The 21,224-nt window shown below is 38.7% G+C and overlaps 1 protein-coding gene and 1 long non-coding RNA gene across 3 annotated transcripts in view; both read left to right on the top strand.

The window, feature by feature from the left end:
* Positions 1–21,224, top strand: part of LOC134082595 (NACHT, LRR and PYD domains-containing protein 3-like) — a 47,375-nt gene that overhangs the window by 11,367 nt on the left and 14,784 nt on the right. For both annotated transcript variants that reach the window (XM_062538423.1, XM_062538432.1), the window contains 10 exons: positions 613–2,446; positions 4,312–4,482; positions 5,288–5,461; positions 6,349–6,519; positions 16,854–17,021; positions 17,495–17,665; positions 19,285–19,455; positions 20,070–20,237; positions 20,349–20,519; positions 21,179–21,224. The exon at positions 21,179–21,224 is cut by the window's right edge and continues 128 nt beyond it. In XM_062538423.1, the coding sequence (XP_062394407.1) occupies positions 613–2,446; positions 4,312–4,482; positions 5,288–5,461; positions 6,349–6,519; positions 16,854–17,021; positions 17,495–17,665; positions 19,285–19,455; positions 20,070–20,237; positions 20,349–20,519; positions 21,179–21,224 (3,245 nt within the window). The remainder of the gene's footprint in view (positions 1–612; positions 2,447–4,311; positions 4,483–5,287; positions 5,462–6,348; positions 6,520–16,853; positions 17,022–17,494; positions 17,666–19,284; positions 19,456–20,069; positions 20,238–20,348; positions 20,520–21,178) is intronic.
* On the top strand, positions 10,292–13,819 carry LOC134082985 (uncharacterized). The gene is made up of 5 exons (XR_009939685.1): positions 10,292–10,362; positions 11,325–11,387; positions 11,605–11,746; positions 12,205–12,291; positions 13,458–13,819. It is a non-coding gene; the product is annotated as an uncharacterized LOC134082985 (long non-coding RNA).

Raw genomic sequence — 21,224 nt, 5'->3', positions numbered from 1 at the left:
GATGTGTGGAGTTTTTGTAGAGGAATGTAAATTAACTGTGGTTGCTTTGGAGATGATTATGTAGGGAAGCCTGTTTCTACCACTTGATTTACTAAGTCACTATGAGATAGTAAGTCATGCATATGAGATATAAAGTCAACATTATGACACTAGATCATAATTAAGTTTGACATACTATGTCAAAATTGTGAGATGCAACTTCAGATGTTTGAGGTATTAAATAGCAATGATAGTTATGATATTACAATATTGGTATTATTGGAATTATGATAACAACATTATGGTATGACAATTGGCATAACAAGTCATAAACATGAGATGTAAGTCATTATATGTTATAACCGTGGTAGACTAATTGTGCTCTGCTATATAGTGCAGTGTATGTTCCATGTTGTGTGCATGAAGCCAGCCATGCATTATAATTACCACGATATGTGTACAGTTATGTATTAAGATATGCGTAGTGTAATCACCAGGCTAAGGTCCTACCAAATAAAAATACATTTCACTTTACTCTCTCAACTTTTCTATATATGTGGCTTATGGCCTTTTTCCCCAAGTGGTGGACATGGGCTTAAACATTATTAACATCAGCTTCTTCATACCAAACAGATAACGAGATCCTGAGGACAGTTAAAGAGAACCATAAAGCCAGTATGAAGAGGAGGTTTGAGAACATATCTGAAGGCATCATCAAACCAGGAGCTGAGATACTCCTCAATGAGATCTACACAGAACTCTACATCACGGAGGGAGAGAGTGAAGGTGTGAATAAAGAGCATGAAGTCTGGCAGTTAGAGTCAATATCCAGATCTCAAACCACTGAAGACACACTAATCAACTGCAATGACATCTTCAAACCCTTACCTGGACAGAAAAAGTGCATTAGAACTGTGATGACCAAAGGTGTTGCTGGCATTGGAAAAACGGTCTCAGTGCAGAAGTTTATTCTTGACTGGACAGATGGGCTAGCTAATCAGGATGTAGACTTTATGTTCCCCCTTCCTTTCCGTGAGCTGAATTTGGTCAGAAGTGATCAGTATAGTCTTCACAAGCTCCTGCTTGACTTCCACCCTGAGCTGAAGGAGCTGAATGATGGTAAAGGATACAAAGACTGTCGGGTTGTATTTATCTTTGATGGTTTAGATGAGAGTTGGTTAACACTGGATCTGGAACAGAGCAATACGTTGTCTGATGTAAAACAAACATCATCAGTGGATGTTCTGATGACGAGTCTCATTCAGGGAACTCTGCTTCCCTCTGCACTCATCTGGATAACATCACGACCAGCAGCAGCCAGTCAAATTCCTGCTCAATATATAAACCAGGTAACAGAAGTACGAGGATTCAATGACCCACAGAAGGAAGAGTACTTCAGGAAGAAGATCAGTGATGAGAGTCAGGCCAACAGAGTTATCACACACATTAAGGCATCCAGGAGTCTCCATATCATGTGCCACATCCCAGTCTTCTGTTGGATTGCAGCTACTGTGCTACAACAGATGCTGGAACAGGACAACACCCAGGCAATACCCACAACTCTGACTGAGATGTTCATACACTTCCTACTGATCCAGACTACTCGGAAGGATCAGAAATATCAAGAAAGACGTGAAACAGATAAGAAAATGCTCTTGGAATCACAGAAAGACATAATTCTGAAGCTAGCAGAAATGGCTTTTGATAATCTAGAGAAAGGCAACCTGATATTTTATAAAGAAGACCTGGAAAAGTATGGCATTGATGTCTGTCAAGCCTCAGTGTACTCTGGCCTATGCACTGAAATCTTCAAGGAATACTCTTTGTTTCACCAAAAGAAAGCTTACTGCTATGTGCATCTGAGCATCCAGGAGTTTCTGGCAGCACTGCATGTGTTTGTGTCATATCAGCAATGCAATTGGGATACACTAGAATCCCTTTGTGGAGATAGATGGACACGAGCAGATTATTTGGAATCCAAGGATTGCTGGACAGAATCACTGTATGAGCTTCTAAAGAAGGTAGTGGGCAAATCTTTGGACAGCAGGAATGGACACCTGGATCTTTTCCTTCGCTTCCTTATGGGCATCTTACGGGAGAGCAATCAGAGACTTTTGCAATGTCTACTGATCTACACATACAGGGCCACAGAGAATGAAATCAAGGGAATCTGTCAGTATATAAAAAACATCAACAGAGAAGATCTCTCTCCTGAAAGATGCATCAATCTTTGTCACTGCTTGTTTGAAATGAATGACCGTTCCATGCACAAAGAAATTCAAACATATCTGGAGTCACCGAGAGATTTCAAAGGCCAGCTGTCTCCAGCTCACTGTTCAGCACTGGCCCACATGCTTCTGATGTCTGAGGAGGTGCTGGATGAGCTGATTGACCTGAAGAAATACAACACATCAGATGAGGGGCGCAGGAGACTGATACCAGCTGTGAGGTGCTTCAGAAAAGCACGGTGAGTTTCTGATTGAGATGGAAAAGATGCATTTGTTACAATCAGGGAATTACTGTAAGTATTGAACATGTAAAATGTTTTCACTTTAAGTAACTATTTATGGATTTTAATGTTTGGATATCTTTGAATATGTAGAACTCCTTAGTTACTGTAATACTAATTTCTGGTATCCAGTCCAGTGCCTTGTGTATTCGTGCTGGATATTTATATTAACAATTATTGTTTTCTTGTTTTGTTTGTTTGGGTTTTTTTGCTTTAATTGAAAGAACTTGGGTAGATATCAGCGTACTACATTGTCTTCAAGTTTCCATTTCCGAATTCTGTGATGTCATAACTTGATGCCATAATTTGCATACCAAGAAATAACTGCAATTTTGATGATCACTATGAAGTTGAATGGATACGAGCTAAAACACCACATTGCAATATAACTTAACTTAATATAGCAATGTTAATAGGCCTATTAAACAGTACCAACTGTTTCACATACCAGAGTATAAATATAAAGATGTTAAAGTGTAAGTTTGGTGAAAATTGAAAAAAAAATGCTATTTCCTGAATGAGAATACATCAACTAAGCTGTGGAGGAAGTAATTTTCGCTCATCATGTTAGTGGTTTAAAAATGCGATTTTGAAAGCGTGTGGCTGTAAGCCCCATGCTAACCCACTGTTTGTGATTTTGGGCTGTAGCTCCTGCCCGTGCTAGCTCTGTACTGCGTAATGAGCGAAAATTACTTCCTCCACGGCTTAGTTGATGTATTTTCATTGAGAAAATAGCATTTTTTTCAATTTTCGCCAAACTTACACTTTAATATTTATCCTTCATATTAGGACACGTAATGTGTATGTACTAGCTAAAATCCCCTCAAAACACTGTATGATAAATGTCATGCTCCATCCAGCATGGCTGATTGGTGATGATGAATAGACCTACTGTATACCATACCAACATGCCAACCTACTATATACCATACCAATATACCAACCTATCGTATACCATACCAACTGATTAGACCTACTGTATACAATACATCTGAATCATAGCAATACAGATTGTTTTGTATACCAGAATTTCAACATAAAGCCCATGCCCTATACTCATATTCATGATCTACAGTATATGCCCATTTCCAGGATTTTAGAATAGTTTTCTATCCCTGTGCGGCTGCTGCGCGGCAGGCGTTTCCAGTGGGCTTTGCTCCGTTAAAAACAATGGAGTTCGAATTCCTTGTTGTGGCGCGCCGCGTACGTGTCTGGTGGGCGCCGGCCTTGACGCTAGAATGCTTCTCGGGTCTTGGGAATAGCACTGACATGGCATGAAGTTGGTTCACATTACTTACATTTTTTTAGCTTTGGTAGCTTAGAATAGAATAGAATAGAATAGGCCTTTATCGTCATTGTCACAGGTGCAACAGCATTTGAATTGATTTCCTGTCAGTGCCTCATTCATGAGTCTAAGAAAAAAATATTTAATTTGTATTTAATAAATAGAAACATATAAAATAGCATTAGCAGCATACATAAACACACACAGTTATACACACCCAATCATTGTATTTATACTGTTTTTGATACAGTCATTGCATAAAACAAGTATGAACATCTACTGTACATACATGTACAGTACATGCATAGTTTCTGTTATTGCACTGATCAATTTCACAACAGATTCCATATTGCATCTTATTTCTTTGCAGCATTGAGGATGGTTATTGCGCTTGTATAAAAACTGTGTTTGAGTCTATTTGTCCTTGCGTTAATTGAGCTTAATGATGTAGTAAACTACTTTTGCAATGTTTATGTAATTTGCTACATTATCCATTTATCATCTATGACTAATAATTGTCACACTGACTGTCTTACAGACTTACTGGCTGCAAACTCACAGATAAGTCATGTGAGCTTGTAGCCTCAGTTCTACAGTCACCAAACTCCCTGATTGAGCTGGACCTGAGTAACAATGACCTGGGAGATTCTGGAGTTCTGCTTCTTTTGAAAGGACTATCAAATCCCCACTGCAAGCTGCAGACATTGAGGTTGGTGATTATGGTCATGTATATTCTCATTGTAACACCTCTGTTACATCCATAGAAGTGCTACCCACTGTTGCTAAATGTTGTACAAGTCCATTTCACATTGAGAACACAGTGAAATCAAGTATGAGGTCAAGTACTTATGCTCCTTCTCTGTAATGGTTACCGTAACCATTCATTACCTCTAGTCACATTGTTTGACATATTTGTTTCACCAACATGTGTGTTACACTCCCGCTTATGCCCGCACAATAATAGAGATGTATTGACTTTTTCTCTTCTCCCATCCCACAGAAGACACAATCATAATGTTATAGGCTATTAATAATAATGGGCCCTATCATGATAGTCTAAATCGCATTGCAAAGCGTATACTCATCACACCCGTTCATGGGGGGCCCTGCAATAAAGTAATTTATGCTACTATACCTCAACTGGTCTGTAGGTGGCCGGACACAGTTTTCTGTGAATATCACGAGAACCATAGGGCCTAGGAGGACCACCTTTTTTTCGTATGTAACTGACTGAACCTATATAACCGCCGCTTTGCTGCTCGGCGGTTACGATAATAAGGACATCAGCTAAGCCATTGGTTTTGTACAAAGCAGTAACTGTCCTCTTCTATCTGTCATCGTATTATGCTGGCCCCATGACAGATAAGTGCTGATGATTGGTTCCTGGGTGTTTAGATATTTTGGAAATGGATTTGGTTGGCAAGATGGATCTGACAGGGAGGTCAGGATTAGTAAAGTTTGTCATCTCTCTCTCTCTCTCTCTCTCTCTCTCTCTCTCTCTCTCTCTCTCTCAGGCTCAGTAGTTGTGGTATCTCAGATGAAGGTTATTTTTGTCTGGCTCTCACTCTGATGTTAAACCCCTCCTGTGTGAAAGAGCTGGATGTGAGCAACAATCATCCTGGAGAATCAGCACAGAAGCTGTTATCTGCTACACGGAAGGATCCTCACCACAAAGTTGAAGCTCTTCAGTATGTAAACAGAGAACTTAAAAAAATCCTGGATGTACAACCTTTTGTTTCCCTGAGATAGTTTTCTCCACAAAGAAAAAGTAATGAGTGTACAGGTTGAAGACATTATGTTGGTCTTGGAGACATTTACCCTCATTTATGAAAGTGCGTACGACAGGCGTACGCTTATTTCCACGCAAAGCATGGCATTTATCAATCTGAACGTGATCAGTGGCTACGCTCGAATCTCACGTCTAGTCTCATCTCTTGTAGCCTACGCAAGTTTTACAGGCGACACAGCACCGTGCAGCAGTAAATCGGTGGTGGATTAGAAAGTTGAAGAGTTGAATTAATTCATTCATATCTCGGACATAACACTTTTCCTGTACATGTGTAGCCTATTTGCTGTAATGTAGCCTATATGTTGACACAATTGATGACTTAGGATAGCCATATAGGAGATGATTACTTTCTCTTTGGCAAACGCAACATTCATAAATTATATATTTTAAATTATTTTCAAAGGGCAAATTACAGTGTTGTATGGTTTTGTAATGAATGTGTTTATAGTATGATGCGTTCTCTCTGCGAAAATAATGTCTGTTGCGCTTGTCGCTCTATGACACTTCTAGCTGTCAAAATGAACAAGGTTCAGCTGGACGTCATGTGGCTAGAGATCACTAATGGTCTCTTTTGGATGTTCTAGAGCACATTCAGCAGATGTGTTGACATTTTTTTACAGTTTGTGTCATTTTTGTGCATTATTGCAGTATATGATGAAGTATTCCTGTATTATGGCAATTGATCTGTATCATCAGCTTATGTAGTAAACTACTTTCGCAATGTTTATGGAACTTGCTACATTATCCATATAATAATGATGTGTGTTTTGTCACGCTGTCTTGCAGACTTGCTGGCTACAAACTCACAAGTAAGTCTTGTGAGCTTGTGGCCTCTGTTCTGCAGTCTCCAAACTCTCTGAAAGAGCTGGACCTGAGTGACAACAACTTGGGAGATTCTGGGGTTCAGCTTCTTTCTAAAGGACTGTCTAGTCCCCAGTGTATACTGCAGAGGTTAAGGTTAGTGATGGACATTTATTTATGGCAATGTATTTCCTGATAGTTTAAGAAAACCATATCCACATAACAGTCAAATACTCTGTTTTCATCACTGCACTGGGGTGTCCTACTTGTAAATGGCTTGTCTGACATCAAACAAATTCTCAAGAGATGGTCTGGATTCAACAATATGGTACACGTCTGTATTGAACCTAAACGGCGGTATGAATACTTGTATCTTCGCACCTCTGACGTCAAACCATTTTTATCAAAAGGATCATACCATGTCCATATTGCACATTTTTTGGAATCTCACACTTTGTTCGCTTGAAAAAATAGTCCAGTGCCTTGTATATTCCCATTTATATGTATTGTTGTTGTTATTGCTTTATAGAACCTTGGTAAATATTGGCATTGTACATAAAGATGTTTCATGTTTCATGTCAACTTAAGTCCCTCAAATCACTGCACTCACATTTCATCTAACATGACAAACTCTCTGTTTGGTGATGTTGATTAGACATCGTATGCCATGCCAACTCTTGAGAACATTTGAACAGTTTAATCCTAGCCATTGACCTCTGAAGGCCGCCTACAAAAAAGTTGCCATCTTTGAGATCCAGTATCTTGTGATTTTTTCATATGGGAGAATAACATAGGGTTTTTTAATTATTGCACTTGTTAAACTCTTCCAGGGACAAAGAAGTCTGAAATGCAGACGTTTTGCTCAACACACTTTTGTCCTTTGCCTTTAAGTGGCTCTTGTGATCTTTGGTACGTTAAGATGGCAAACTTACATTTTTGCCACCCCAGAGCTAACTTGCAATGCTACTTGTATAGGTAGTTACCCAGGTAAAAAAGTAGTATACTTAAGTGTATTAGTAATATGGTTAAAGTTCATGAAGTAGAAAACAAGTATGCTTCTTAGTTTTTGTGCTTTATTCGAAGTTTATTTAATGTATACTTTATAAAGTATACTTAAAAATATGTGTAATTAAGTTAAACTTCTGAGTCCAAAAAGAAAGTATACTAATTTCACAGTAATCAAATTCTCTTTTGATTGCACTTTGTGAAAGTGTACTTTGTTGTTAGTGTATTTTAAATTTGATAGAAGTACCATTGTTTTAAGTGTATTAAATTTGACATACTTTGAGTGGCAATTTAGTGTACTTATGGAAAGTATCATTTCTGCAAATAAACTGTTAGCATACTTTTTTAAAGTGTACTATCATCTCACTTCATTAGAAGTGTTACTTCTGTACACTTTGCATAGTACACTCTAAAATAACTGCATTTTTAGTGGTATATCGGAATACTTTCACAAAATATGTTAAATGATAAAAATATAATTTAATGCACTTATTTGTAATACATAATTTTTGAAAGTGTACATTTGATTTCAACTAATTGGTGGTAATGTATCAATTTACTGTAGTCTACTAATGGAAAGTGTTTTTACATTGTTAGGCTGATTTCTGAAAGAGTAATGTGATTAAATGTTGCAGTGTGGACGAAGTAAGTTTATTTTGTACAAATAATATTTTTTTAATTTGGCTCCACATCTTGGTGAGGTAATACATAAGTCTACACTATCACCACCATGTATTAATAAACACTTGATTGACAGAAAAGTCACTTTAAACGTACACTATGTAGTTTTTGCTCCCATCTAGTGGTTAAATTTGATTTTGCATGCACGCTCTAGCGCCACGCGTTTTTAAATGTGCGTTGCAAGATGGCTAGAACTACGGGAAGTTGAATGGGTCGAGATTCATTCAAGATGTCTTCTACCACTTCATCGAGTTTTCTTTCCAGTGATGATGTAAGCTATTCTAAAGTTCTTTGAATAATTTGTATGATCATGTATAGTAATTACTCCTCGAGCAACATAGTGACTTACGTTGTCATGCTTATATTGTTTTTACATTAGCTTACTATCGTAATATTAGCATAGCAGCAGCTAACAACTTGACATGACAGTATAGGCCAGGGGTGTCAAACTCATTTTCACCGAGGGCCACATCAGCCCAATGGTTGCCCTCAAAGGGCCAGATGTAACTTCTAAGATTTGTAGCACCAGCCACAAAATCTTTAGCATCGGTAAAACTTCTAAAATTGAGTAGAGCAAAAGGTATCAGCATGACATGTTCTTTTTTATTATTGTTATGTTTTGTAAAAACAAAACACTACTGTCAGATCCATACAGTTTGACTTTTCAATGAGGGTCACTGGTCAGTCAGGAAGAGATCATGCCATGGATTCTTTTTTTTTTCATAATTCTGAGTTTTTAAATTCGAGTATAGCCTATTCAACTTTACTGTCATTGCACGAGTGAAATACCAGTAACGAAATGCAGTTTTACATCTAGCAAGTGATGCAAACGAGTAGGCTAACTGTCATGTCAAAAAGTGCATCCATATGAAATGCGTCACTACACCGTTCCATACACATACAGTAGAAGCGAACGGTCCCGGTGGACTTTTTCTTTGAAGTTTTAAAGTTGAAAGGTGTTGTGTGGATTCTATGTTGTTCGTTTTGAACTGAAATGAAAATGCTAAGCAACAGGGCGATTACTACAAACTTCTAGCATACCTCTGCTTGCCTGATATGAATGCACCTCTTCTCGGTCAGAAAAGGCTTATTTTCGCTTTTGGCCAAACAATCACTTGCTCGATTAGCAAGGATTTGGAGCTGGATATTTTGGATAATAGGACTACACACAATTATACATGCCTTTTAAACGTAGACGTAAACGTATCACGTAGTTAACAACTTACATCGATTCCCCTCTCAAAGAAGCACACGCACTTCAAACAATCATGCGTTTCACAGGCAGGCTAAACCGAGCGCGTAATTTAGGCGCTCCGTTCGCTAAAATAGTTTAGAAAACTGGTCTATTTTGTTTTCACACGTACACGTTGCTATCACATCTGATGTAGCCAGTTGCACTGATCATAGAGGAAGGTGGTTGATGTTGCCTCCCTGTCAGTCTCACATGCGTGCATTGTATTGCAGTGTATTGCCTATACGCAAAAACTGTATCGGACCTTTTAAGCTCTCGCGGGCCACATACTGTATCAGACCCTTAAAGCTCTCGCGGGCCATATGAAATGACGTGGCGGGCCGCATCTGGCCCGCGGGCCTTGAGTTTGACACCTGTGGTATAGGCTAATGCTTGTATTGCTCTAAAGGCATGAAATATGTCACTAAGTGCAGTGCTTGTCTGTAGGTTAAGTATTAACCGTCTTCACGCTGCTTCTCTGTGCACGCGAAATGCAAAAACACGTTTTTCCCTAGCGGTAGTGTTTAGCGGTAGCGGTAGTGTTTTATGTCCCTCTCGGCAGTTCATATTTTTCTATACACCGGAAAGACATGGAAGACTTCCTGTGAACGTCCCTTTCAATGTAAATGCCGGGAAGTAATTCTTCGGCCAGCAGGACGAGTCAGATCATTGGCATATGTTATTTTACACCAAAGAGGGTCTATTTATGAATGAAGACGTTGACTTGAGGTACTAAAACACTTAAAATCCTACATAATGTACCTTTAAGAACAGTAGCCTAATTATTTTTACAGATATTGTATTTACATGTCAATTCAGTATCAGAATCTCAGTACTTGGCAGTACTCACTCTCAAAAAAATGAAATCTCACTATTGCTCATCTTAATGAATCCTTTTTCGTAGGATTTACACAATACAATTAGGTTTCTAGGTGAAAAGGAGTCAGTTATGCGAAATGCATTCGTGTTTGGAGGAAATATGTCACTCGATGGTCGCCGTAGAAGCATTATTTCAAAACGCACAAACGAGGATCTCTGGCTGTTGCAGGTCTGCCTCTTCTCCCTCACTCGTGGATTGTAAGGTATGTATTTACTATACACACAGTGTTCTTATTTTGAGTTCGGTGTAATTTTAGGGAGTTTAGCATGACAACAAACCTGGGAAACATGATACAATTCTAACGTTAGCCTGAGATGATTAGCTGCTAGCTACTTAGCCGCCCACATGAGGTTCAGCTGATCTCATGTGGGCGGCTAAGTAGCTAACAGCTAATCATCTCAGGCTAACGTTAGAATTGTATCATGTTTCCCAGGTCAGTTTTACACCCTGCCGAAAATAGGGGTGGTTATGCCTTGATGGGATTGTTTCATAAAACACAATTGAATGTTCATGGATGTGACCAGGTCAGGACGACTTCATGTGTTTACTGTTTCATGCAGCTAGCAGTTAACGGCTAACATAAGATAGCCGCTAGCTAGCCCCGCACAAACCCAGCCTATGTTTATGTGTTAGGCTTAGAATACTAATAGTTAGATTATTATCTGAAAAGTTTAATGTTTAAACGTAGGTGCAGGTCAGTCTGTGTTACCAAATTGTCCTTATGTGTCATGAACAATTTGCATTGTTACAGACACTAAAGTTCGTCCACAAACATTTGAATGATTTGAATGACCGTGTAGCAAACTAAACCATCTTGCCTAGTCTCTCTGTAACGTTAATCACGTGCAGACTATCTTTGAAGGACAAGTCACACAAACGTTAGACTTGTCATTATTTTTGTATGATGTGATCAGCATTATTGTAGGCTACTTGCTCTCATTCGACTTCTATATTAAACGAGTAAAGCAAGTAAGTTTTTCATGATCATGGTAGAGGCTGCCTACTCTAAATGTTTGAGTGATTTGTTGATCACAAACAAGCCTCAATGTAATCAAATGTTTTCTTCCCAACTTTTAATTCAAATTCTAAAAGGTTTCAGTAATCTGATATTATTATAGGTTTGCATGGTGTAAGTTTGTTGAGTTTGATATACTTTCTCCACAGACGTGGGAGTGCAGAGTGCAAGACATCAGCGTCATTGAGGTCTCTCTTACAGAAGCATTACAGGTTAGCTCATGGTTACTTTTGCGGTAGACACCCATACCTATGTGCATAATTATTCTCATTGTCCCTGTTTATTATAAGCATGGAATGCTCTTCATAGTCACTGAAGCAGACATCATACTTAGATCAATGTTTTCTGTATGCTAATTGTAATTCTTTCTACAAATGCTGGGTTGTTTTGTACATTCTTTCTGTCCCCTCTACCCTCGTATGGTTCAAGATGTGCAGAATTTCACACGCATTGTGCAACTGAAGTCCAAGTTTATGCCAGAACTTGACATCTGCTCCAGGCTGTCTGCTGAGTGCCATAGGAAGGGAGGACAAGACATAAGATTAAGGAGATCATGGCTGCCATTGATCGGGTTAGTGAGAAGTAACATGCACCTGTCAACGAAACATTTTTGACCATGCTGACATGACAAATTTGAATGTTAACATTTACATTTTTGGGTTGCACTACCTGTTTCTACCCCATGAATAGATTTGCATTGAAGATCAATGTGTTCCAAAAAATCTCTCAATACATTGGAAATGCATTATACTATGAACCTCTACATGTGATTACGTAAACACACCTTGTCACATGCCCCACCTCTCTCTAAGTCATGAGCATTACATACATCTTATAATGCATTTCCAATGTATTGAGAGTCTTTTGAAACTCTTCTATCCATGGAGCAGTAAACAGGCATTGCATCCCAATACCCAAATCTCCAAGTTAACATTGGGGGATTGCACGGTAAAGGCATAGTAAACATTAAGATGCTTAATTTGTAAGTGTAAGTAAAGTAGTGTTCTGTTATATTTCCCTGTTTTGCAGAATCCTATCATTGGCCCGTTGAGAGTTTGCCACCTGCAAACACTTGTTGTGTAATTGAAGGCCCTGAGAAACTCAAAGGAATACCGGGTAAGTGTAAATTAATATCCCAAAAAACAGTGTAACTTCGGTGAAAATGGACCTCAGACTCTCTTTCTGCATGAAAATGCATCAAAGAAGTCGTGGAGATGGACAGTATTTTTCATTGATGAAGCACTACAGAGCTTGCATCGGCGTACACTATATTGCCAAAAGTATAGTGATGTCAATAGACATCCCATTCTTAATTCATAGAGTTTAATATGATGTTGGTCCACCCTTTGCAGCTATAGCATTTTTGACCATTCATCCAGATTTGTGAGGTTGTACATTGATGTTGGATGAGGAGGCTCTCAGTCTCTGCTCTAATTCATTCCAAAGGTGTTCTATTGGGTTGAGGTCAGGACTGTGCAGGCCAGTCAACACTAAACTCTGTCATCCATGTCTTTGCGGACCTAGCGTTGTGCACTGGTGCACAGTCATGTTGGAACAGAAAGGGGCAATTCCCAAAACTGTTCCCACAAAGTTGGGAGCATGGAATTGTCCAAAATCTCTTACTGTTCCAACATGACTGTGCATCAGTGTGCAAAGCAAGGTCCATAAAGACGTGAATGATATAGTTTGGTGTGTATGAACTTGACTAGCCTGCACACAGTCCTGACCTCAACCATGACGTACAACATTAAAATAGCTCCTCATCATCACATACCCTTCACCATACCTAGAGATTGGCATGGTGGGTTTTTTTTCCAGTTATTAGCTGGCTCATTGGGCTCAATGCCAACCCAGCTAATAGGCTAACTGAAAAAAAAACATCATACCAGTCTCTAGGTATGGTGAAGGGTATGTGATGTGGGGCTATTTTAATTCCAAAGGCTGAGGATACTTTATCAGGATGCCTAGTATACTGGATCCATGAAATAAGTGGCTTTTAAAGATAGAAATCTTCCTGCCTCTATGGGAATTTAACATATGGGTGCAAATACTTAGGACCCCTGTATTTTAAGGAAGAACATTTATTTATTTACTATACATTTCATTCACAAAGACAATTGGTGTCCTTAAAGGTTGGATATTTCCTAATTTTTTAGTCAACTTTAGCATGGGTTCAAATACTTATCCTCGCTGTATATGTTCTATTTTCTGACACAATGTGATACTTATTCTTTGTATCATAATGTGATACTGACCCTTTTTATATTGCATCCTTGTTTTAGAGCTGCCAGGACTGGTGTCATCACTGAAAGCGGTCATAAACAACATGGCAGATTTCCTCCAGCCAAAGCGACTCACCATGCACTAGCAGTGACACTTGCAGTGAAGACATGGTATTATGACTGAAGGACCTTGAACCGATCCCTCATTAGCATTGTGCAGGCCCTCCATGATTTTGTGATCTTGCACGTTCACCAATTCATGCAAATTCAGGGACTTTGCTGCATTTGCGTGTTGTAATATTCAATAAATGTGAATGGTGATGTGTAGTTATGTTCCTGTTATTGTGTTATTAGCATTATATATCCTTTGCTTGAATTATGTATTTTTGTAATTTTATTGTAATAAAGTTCCCTTTCTGAAATGAGATTTGTAATCTATTGTAATGCACTTGAAATTAATTGTAATGTAATACACTAACAGTATAATATCGACATTTATGGCAAAGTATAACAATATGGGAATTAAAGTACAGATAAAATATACTTCAAAGACAGTTCTTTTCTACAATAAAATATAATAATATTGCACTGAAAGTATGTGTCTATGATGTTTAGCTTGTAATTGAACTTCAATTGAAATATGTTATCATTGTCATAGTGGGACACTTTAAATGCACTAAATATAGTACGGAAGTGCATTTGTAGATCACTTGAAATATTAAAGAGGCATACTAAATTAACATACTTTATAGTAATAATTAGTATGATAACAGTATGTACAAAATGTACTTAAACTCAACTGTAAGTTGAGCTCCAATTATTTTTTAAGTGTATTTCTATTAGAATGGTCATACAATGTAATTGTACTGTAAGTATGCTTAATTGCTCATTTTAATTAGTGTACTTCAGTGCACTTGAAGTTTGAAAATAGTTGTTCCAATTTAGCATACCCTATACACTTGAAGTATAGTAAAGTTTGTAAACCGCTCACAAAAAGTAAGGAAACTTGACTTTGGCCCATTATATCTCCCCTTTAGTAATAACAACCAGTAAAGTGTTTCATATCATTTTTATCGTTGATTTGTCACCTTTACAATGAGGTATAGCTTGTAAGCATAGGGCAATCATGGAATGAGCAACACAAGCAAACGTGTAAGTAGTGCCAACAAAAAATGTGCCAAAATGGCCTGTTATGCTATTGGAATTCACCTTTGTTACTTCAAGCATTGACGATTGCACTCTCCCACAGAAACGAGGAAAACAAAACATGTTAGGCATACATTTGTTCATTTTATACTCAGTGTCAGGGTCCTCAGTAGCGTGTAGAGGATCCATATGCAGCCACAACAGCTTGGCACCTTCTTCTCATGCAGGTCACCAACCTGGCTACATTCTGCTGTGGAGTGACATCTCCCTAACTCGAAAGACAGACCTTGTTATCATTGAAGGCAATCATCATGCAGTTAGATACCGGGATGAGATTCTGGAGCCAGTGGCAATTCCATATCTCCAGAATATGGGACCAATTGCCATCCTCCAGGATGACAACGCTCGCCCCCATAGAGCTGGGATCATCAGAGAGTACCTCCAGAATTTGGGAGTGGAGAGGATCTAATGGCCTGCCGTGAACACTTGTGGGATCAGCTTGGGCATGCTGTACGTGCCAGAGTCACCAACAAAACCAGGTTGGCTGACTTACAACAGATTCTTATCGAGGAATGGAATGCCATCCCACAGCAGAATGTAGCCAGGTTGGTGACCAGCATGAGAAGAAGGTGCCAAGCTGTTGTGGCTGCATATGGATCCTCTACACGCTACTGAGGACCCTGACACGGAGTATAAAATGAACAAATGTATGCCTAACATGTTTTGTTTTCCTCATTTCTGTGGGAGAGTGCAATCGTCAATGCTTGAAGTAACAAAAGTGAATTCCAACAGCATAACAGGCTATTTTGGCACATTTTTCGTTGGCACTACTTACACGTTTGCTTGTGTTGCTCATTCCATGATTGCCCTATGCTTACCAGCTATACCTCATTGTAAAGGTGACAAATCAACGATAAAAATGATATGAAACACTTTACTGGTTGGTATTACTAAAGGGGAGATATAATGGGCCAAAGTCAAGTTTCCTTACTTTTTGTGAGCAGTTTATTACGATTAACTTAATACATACTTTAATATACTTAAATATACTTGGATTTGACGAAAAAAGTACACACTGTACTTATTACACTCTGAAAAAGTATATTTTGAATAGTTTTTTTTTTTACCTGGGTTGAATCTCCTTATGGGCAAAGATAGCAGCTTTGGGTCTTTTTTGTAGGTGAATTTCAGAGGTCTATTGCCTGTGTTCAGTGTGACTTTTTGACCCAAGCCCATGCACTATGTAATTGATTTTGTCAAATATGATGCAAGTGTCAATGTTGAGCTCCCATAATTGCCTTCAAATGAAGTGGATGCCCAATCCCATACTCATATCCATGCTCTATACTTATATCCATGCTCTATACTCATATCCATGCTCTATACTTATATCCATGCTCTATACTCATATCCATGCACTATACTCATATCCATGCTCTATACTCATATCCATGCACTATACTCATATCCATGCTATACCCATATACATGCACTATACTCATATCCATGCTCTATCTATACTCATATCCATGCTCTATACTCATATCCATGCACTATACTCATATCCATGCTCTGTACTCATATTCATGCTCTATACTCATATCCATGCTCTATACTCATATCCATGCACTATACTCATATCCATGCACTATACTCACATCCATGCACTATACTCATGTCCATGCACTATATTCATATCCATGCTCTATACTCATATCCATGCTCTATACTCATATCCACACACTATACTCATATCCATGCATACACTCTCAGTACCTGCACTTTGTTATTTTGTGGAGCCTTTTCCCTCGCATTGATTTCGGACTGTGTGAGTGAAAATCAAGGATTCTTGTTTTTAAAATAAAAATATGTTTTACCCGTGTAAAAAGAGTAAACTAAGTTTAAAACGTAGTCATGCGTATCATGTCATGCTTATCAGGTCTTTGAAATAACTCTGACTTTGTATGAAGTTGGTTCACATTATTTACTTGCATTGTTTGTAAATTAAAAAGTTGCTTATGATGTAGTGAACTACTTTTACAATGTTTTTGTAGCTTGTTCCCTTCATCATTAATGAGTATTAGTTTGTCATTGTATAAAGCCCACCCCATGACAGATAAGTGCTGATGATTGGTTCCTGAGTGTTTAGACATGTTGGAAATGGATTTGAATGGGTGGTCAGATGGATCTGCCAGGAAGGTTTACTGGACTTACTTACAGGATTAATACAGTTTGACATCTCTCTCTCTATCTCTCTCTCTCTCTCTCTCTCTGCCTCTCTCTCACATTCTGTCTCTTTCTTTCTCACAGGCTCTGTAATTGTGCGATCTCATGTGATGGTTATGTTTGTCTGGCTCTCACTCTGATGTTAAACCCCTCCTGTGTGAAAGAGCTGTATATGAGCAAGAATCATCCTGGAGAATCAGCACAGAAGCTGTTATCTGTTACATTGGAGGATCCTCACCACAAAGCCCTTCAGTATGTACTGATAATGATGAATTAACCAAGGCCCTTCAGTATGTACTCTAGAAACAGAAAACTTCAGTTGCATTCCTAATTTTACAACCTTTTTATTTTCCTGAGATAGTTTTGTCCACACAGATTAAAAAAAATTGGAAAGGTAGAGTTTACAGTTTGAAGACATTCTGTTGATCTTGTAGACACCGTGTTTATTTGAAGATTCACCTACGCAAGAGAGGATAACTGATAAGATGATAGAAAATGTACAATTATTCTGTTTTACACACTGAAAAACAATGAAAAACTTCAATACTAAATGGATTAGAGCCAGGAATGTGTGTTTCAGCTGGCTGTAAACTCAGTGATAGTTGTAGTATATGACAGAGTATTCATTTATAATATTTATGTATAAGGATACTGTAATTAAGACATATTATCCCTTCTTTATCATTAATTACTTATAATTTGTATTTTGTCACACTGTCTTTCAGACTTGCTGGCTTCAAACTCACCGTTAAGTCCTATGAGCTTGTGGCTTCAGTTCTGCAGTCTCCAAACTCCCCAATAGAGCTGGACCTGAGTGACAATGACCTGGGAGATTCTGGAGTTCAGCTTCTTTCTAAAGGACTGTCTAGTCCCCACTGCAAACTGCAGACATTAAGGTCAGTGATGGACATTTATGTATGCCAATGTATTTCCTGATCGTTTAAGAGAGCCACGTCAGCATAACAGTCTCTGCCTTCATCACTGTGTTGTGGTGTTCTACTTGTAAATGCCTTGTCTGACACTATACCCCACATCAACACCTACTGTATGCCCTTCACCATACCATTTAATTCTCAATGAGCTCAATGCAATTCAAACCAGCTAATAGGCTAACTGAAATAAAACCATGTCAATCTCTTAGTATGGTGAAGGGTATAGTGTTGATGTGGGGTTATTTTCATTTGAAAGGCCAAGGGGACTTTATCAGGGTGCATAGTGTTCGGGATCCATGAAATAACGAGCCTTTAAAAATAAAAATAAAAATCCTCTATGGGAATTTAACATGGGCGTTCCAATACTTATGACCCCTGTATTTTAAGGAAAATATTTATTTATTTACAATACATTATTCATTCACAAAGAAAATTGATGTCCTTAAAGGTTGAATATTTCCTCATCAAGGCATTAAGATCAATTTCCGAAAGATGATCTTAACTTTATTTAACTTTAAGCATGTGTTCCAATACTTTTGGAGGGCACTGTATGTACTACCGAGGGGGGAGGGGGGGGGGGGGGGGGGGGAGAACAGGAAGGTGGGCAGACTAAGAAAATACAGCATAACATGAGGAGAGGGAAGAGAAAAAAGGCAACCCTCAGGCTATGCTCTTGTGGAGAGTACAGTGTGGAGGCAGGAAAAAAACACCTCAGCATAAGCACATAATCAGCAGATAATCATCACACTTTACAACATAGGAGCACACAGCTTGCAACTGGGGGAGGGTGGGGGGGTGGAGGGAGCCCGGCGCAGGTAGCAGCCATCTGGTCCTGGTATGTTTTACCTGTTAACAGAGTGAACTAAGTTAAAGTATGTCTGACTGAGTTTTGCTTGCCAGGTCTTTGAAATTAGCCTGACTCTCGCCAGACCCTTGTAGTTCCACCATGCTCCACCAGAGGCGTTTCGCTGAGCTCCACACAAGGGTCTGGACTCGAGGGCAATCCAAACTCCTTCCAGGGAGCAAAAAATTATGAACCAATCAGGAGCGCCGAAGCGAGTGTTCGATTCAAACAACAATGGCGGCACGCAGCGAGGAGTCTTGTGCTGACATTGATTCTGCTATTTCAACCGTTTTGTCGAATCTATCGAGTATTCATTCTTTAAAAGATTAACAGAGAATGGTTTTGAAGACATTTATTGGTGGCAAGGATGTTTTTACTCTTCTTCCTACCGGGTTTGGCAAGAGCTTGAAGAAGCCTAGCACGTCATTCAAGATAACAGGCAAGTGGTTTATCAAATCACATGCAAGGATGTTTTACAACATAAATACATCTCCTATCGAGAAGTCCCAGATCCTTGTGTGAAGCAGACAGCGAACTACAGGATCTGGCGAGAGTCAGGTTACTTTGAAATAGCACTGACTTGGTATGAAGCTGGTTCACATTATTTACTTTCATTGTTTGTAGATTAAGAAGGAGTTTCTGCTGCAATAAACTACTTTTGCAATATTAATGTAACTTGATACATTTTGCCTTTATCATTAATGAGTAATAATTTGTCTTTTGGCATACTGTCTTACAGACTTGCTGGCTGCAAACTCACAGAAATGTCATGTGAGATTGTGGCCTCATTTGTAAAGTCATCAAACTCCCTGACAAAGTTGAACCTGAATAACAATGACCTGGGAGACTCTGGAGTTCAGATTCTTTCAAAAGGACTGTCTAGTCCCCACAGTAGGCTGCAAACATTAAGGTTTGTGATGGACATTCATTTATAGTCGTGTATTTTCTCATAGTTAACAGTCAAACAGTTTGCCAATGTAAGGATGGCAAAAGATGCTTGAACAGTGAAGCAGTGGTGACGATATATGATGATATATACTTCGTTGTACCGAAGGGAAATTTGACTTAGACATAAAATGTCAACAATCAAAAACTCACAAGACAGACAACACATTATAAATAGCACATAATATCAATATTGTATAGAGCATGGATATACAGTACAGTATATATATATATGTGTCCTACTTGTGATTAGACTGTGGCAAAATTAACCTTAATAAACAAACCTACACTAACCTACAAAGTAGTAACTGTCTTCCTCTATTTGTCATTGAATAAAGCCTGCCCCATGACAGATAAGTGCTGATGCTGGGTGTTCCAAAAAATGGATTTGGAATGGTAGGCAGATAGATAGATAGATAGATAGATAGATAGATAGATAGATAGATCTGCCAGGGAGGTTTACTGAACTCACTTGTCAGAAATAATACAGTTTGTCATCTTTCTCTCGCTCTCTCTCTCTCTCTCTCTCTCTCGCTCTCTCTCTCTCTCTCTCTCTCTCTTTCTGTCTTTCTCTTTCAGGCTCCGTGAGTGTGGTATCTCAGATGATGGTTATGTTTGTCTGGCTCTGGCCTTGATGGTAAACCCCTCCTGTGTGAAAGAGCTGGATGTGAGCAGTCATCATGGAGAATCAGCAAAGCTGTTATCTGCTACACTGGAGGATCCTTACCGTAATGTTAAAGCCCTTCAGTATGTACTCTGTTATTCATCTATTGTATTTATTTACAAGGATAAATAAGAAAAAAATATTATCATTATCATTAATGACTAATAATTAGTATTTGTCTCACTGTATTACAGACTTGCTGGCTACAAACTCACAGCTAAGTCCTGTGAGATTGTGGCCTTAGTTCTGCAGTCTCCAAACTCCCTGTTAGAGCTGGACCTGAGCGACAACAATCTGGGAGATTCTGGAGTTCAGCTTCTTTCGAAAGGACTGTCTAGTCCACAGTGTATACTGCAAGAGTTAAGGTTAGTGATGGACATTTATTTATGACCATGTATTTCCTGATAGTTTAAGAGAACCATATATCAACAGAATAGTCAAATAAAATGCCTTCATCACTGCTCTGTGGTGTCCTACTTGTAAATAGCTTGTCTGAAATGACAAAAAAAGCTTTTTTGAAATGACAAAAAAGACTAAATTAAACGTAGGCCTACATATCTTTATAACATTTCTGTCAGCACCGCTTAAGTAAAAAATACACAAGAGAGAAATATCTTTAGAACCAATTATATTTGGTATTTGGTGGTATGGCTCTGTTCAGAGGAAGTTCCATGTCTTTCCATGAGCTCCATGGAATAGTCTAGACAGGGAACAGCAGCATGCTCAGGGGACTACCCTCTCAGTTTAAACTGGGAGTGCAACTATATTTCCCCCTAGAACAGAGCAAGCAACAATGACAACAGCATGTCATTATTTCAAGTTAAACCACTTTGAGGTGGAGCTGGGGAGAAGGTGGGTTGCAAAGCAGTAAGCAGAGATAGTAAACAGACTGACGCAGCTTAAATGAGGTGCCCTTATGAGAGAGACTATTGTGAGAGAATGGAACGATCAGCTGAGTGGAACACAGTTCATCATCTCTCTTTCTCTTTCTCTCTCTCTCTCTCTGTCTCTCTCTCTCTCTCAGGCTCTGTAAGTGTGGTTTCTCAAGTGAAGGGTATGTTTGTCTGGCT

Source organism: Sardina pilchardus, chromosome 1 (assembly GCF_963854185.1).
Source record: "Sardina pilchardus chromosome 1, fSarPil1.1, whole genome shotgun sequence".
NCBI lineage: Eukaryota > Metazoa > Chordata > Actinopteri > Clupeiformes > Clupeidae > Sardina > Sardina pilchardus.
Note: the sequence above shows the minus strand (reverse complement) of the source record. Positions and strands in the feature narration are given on the sequence as shown.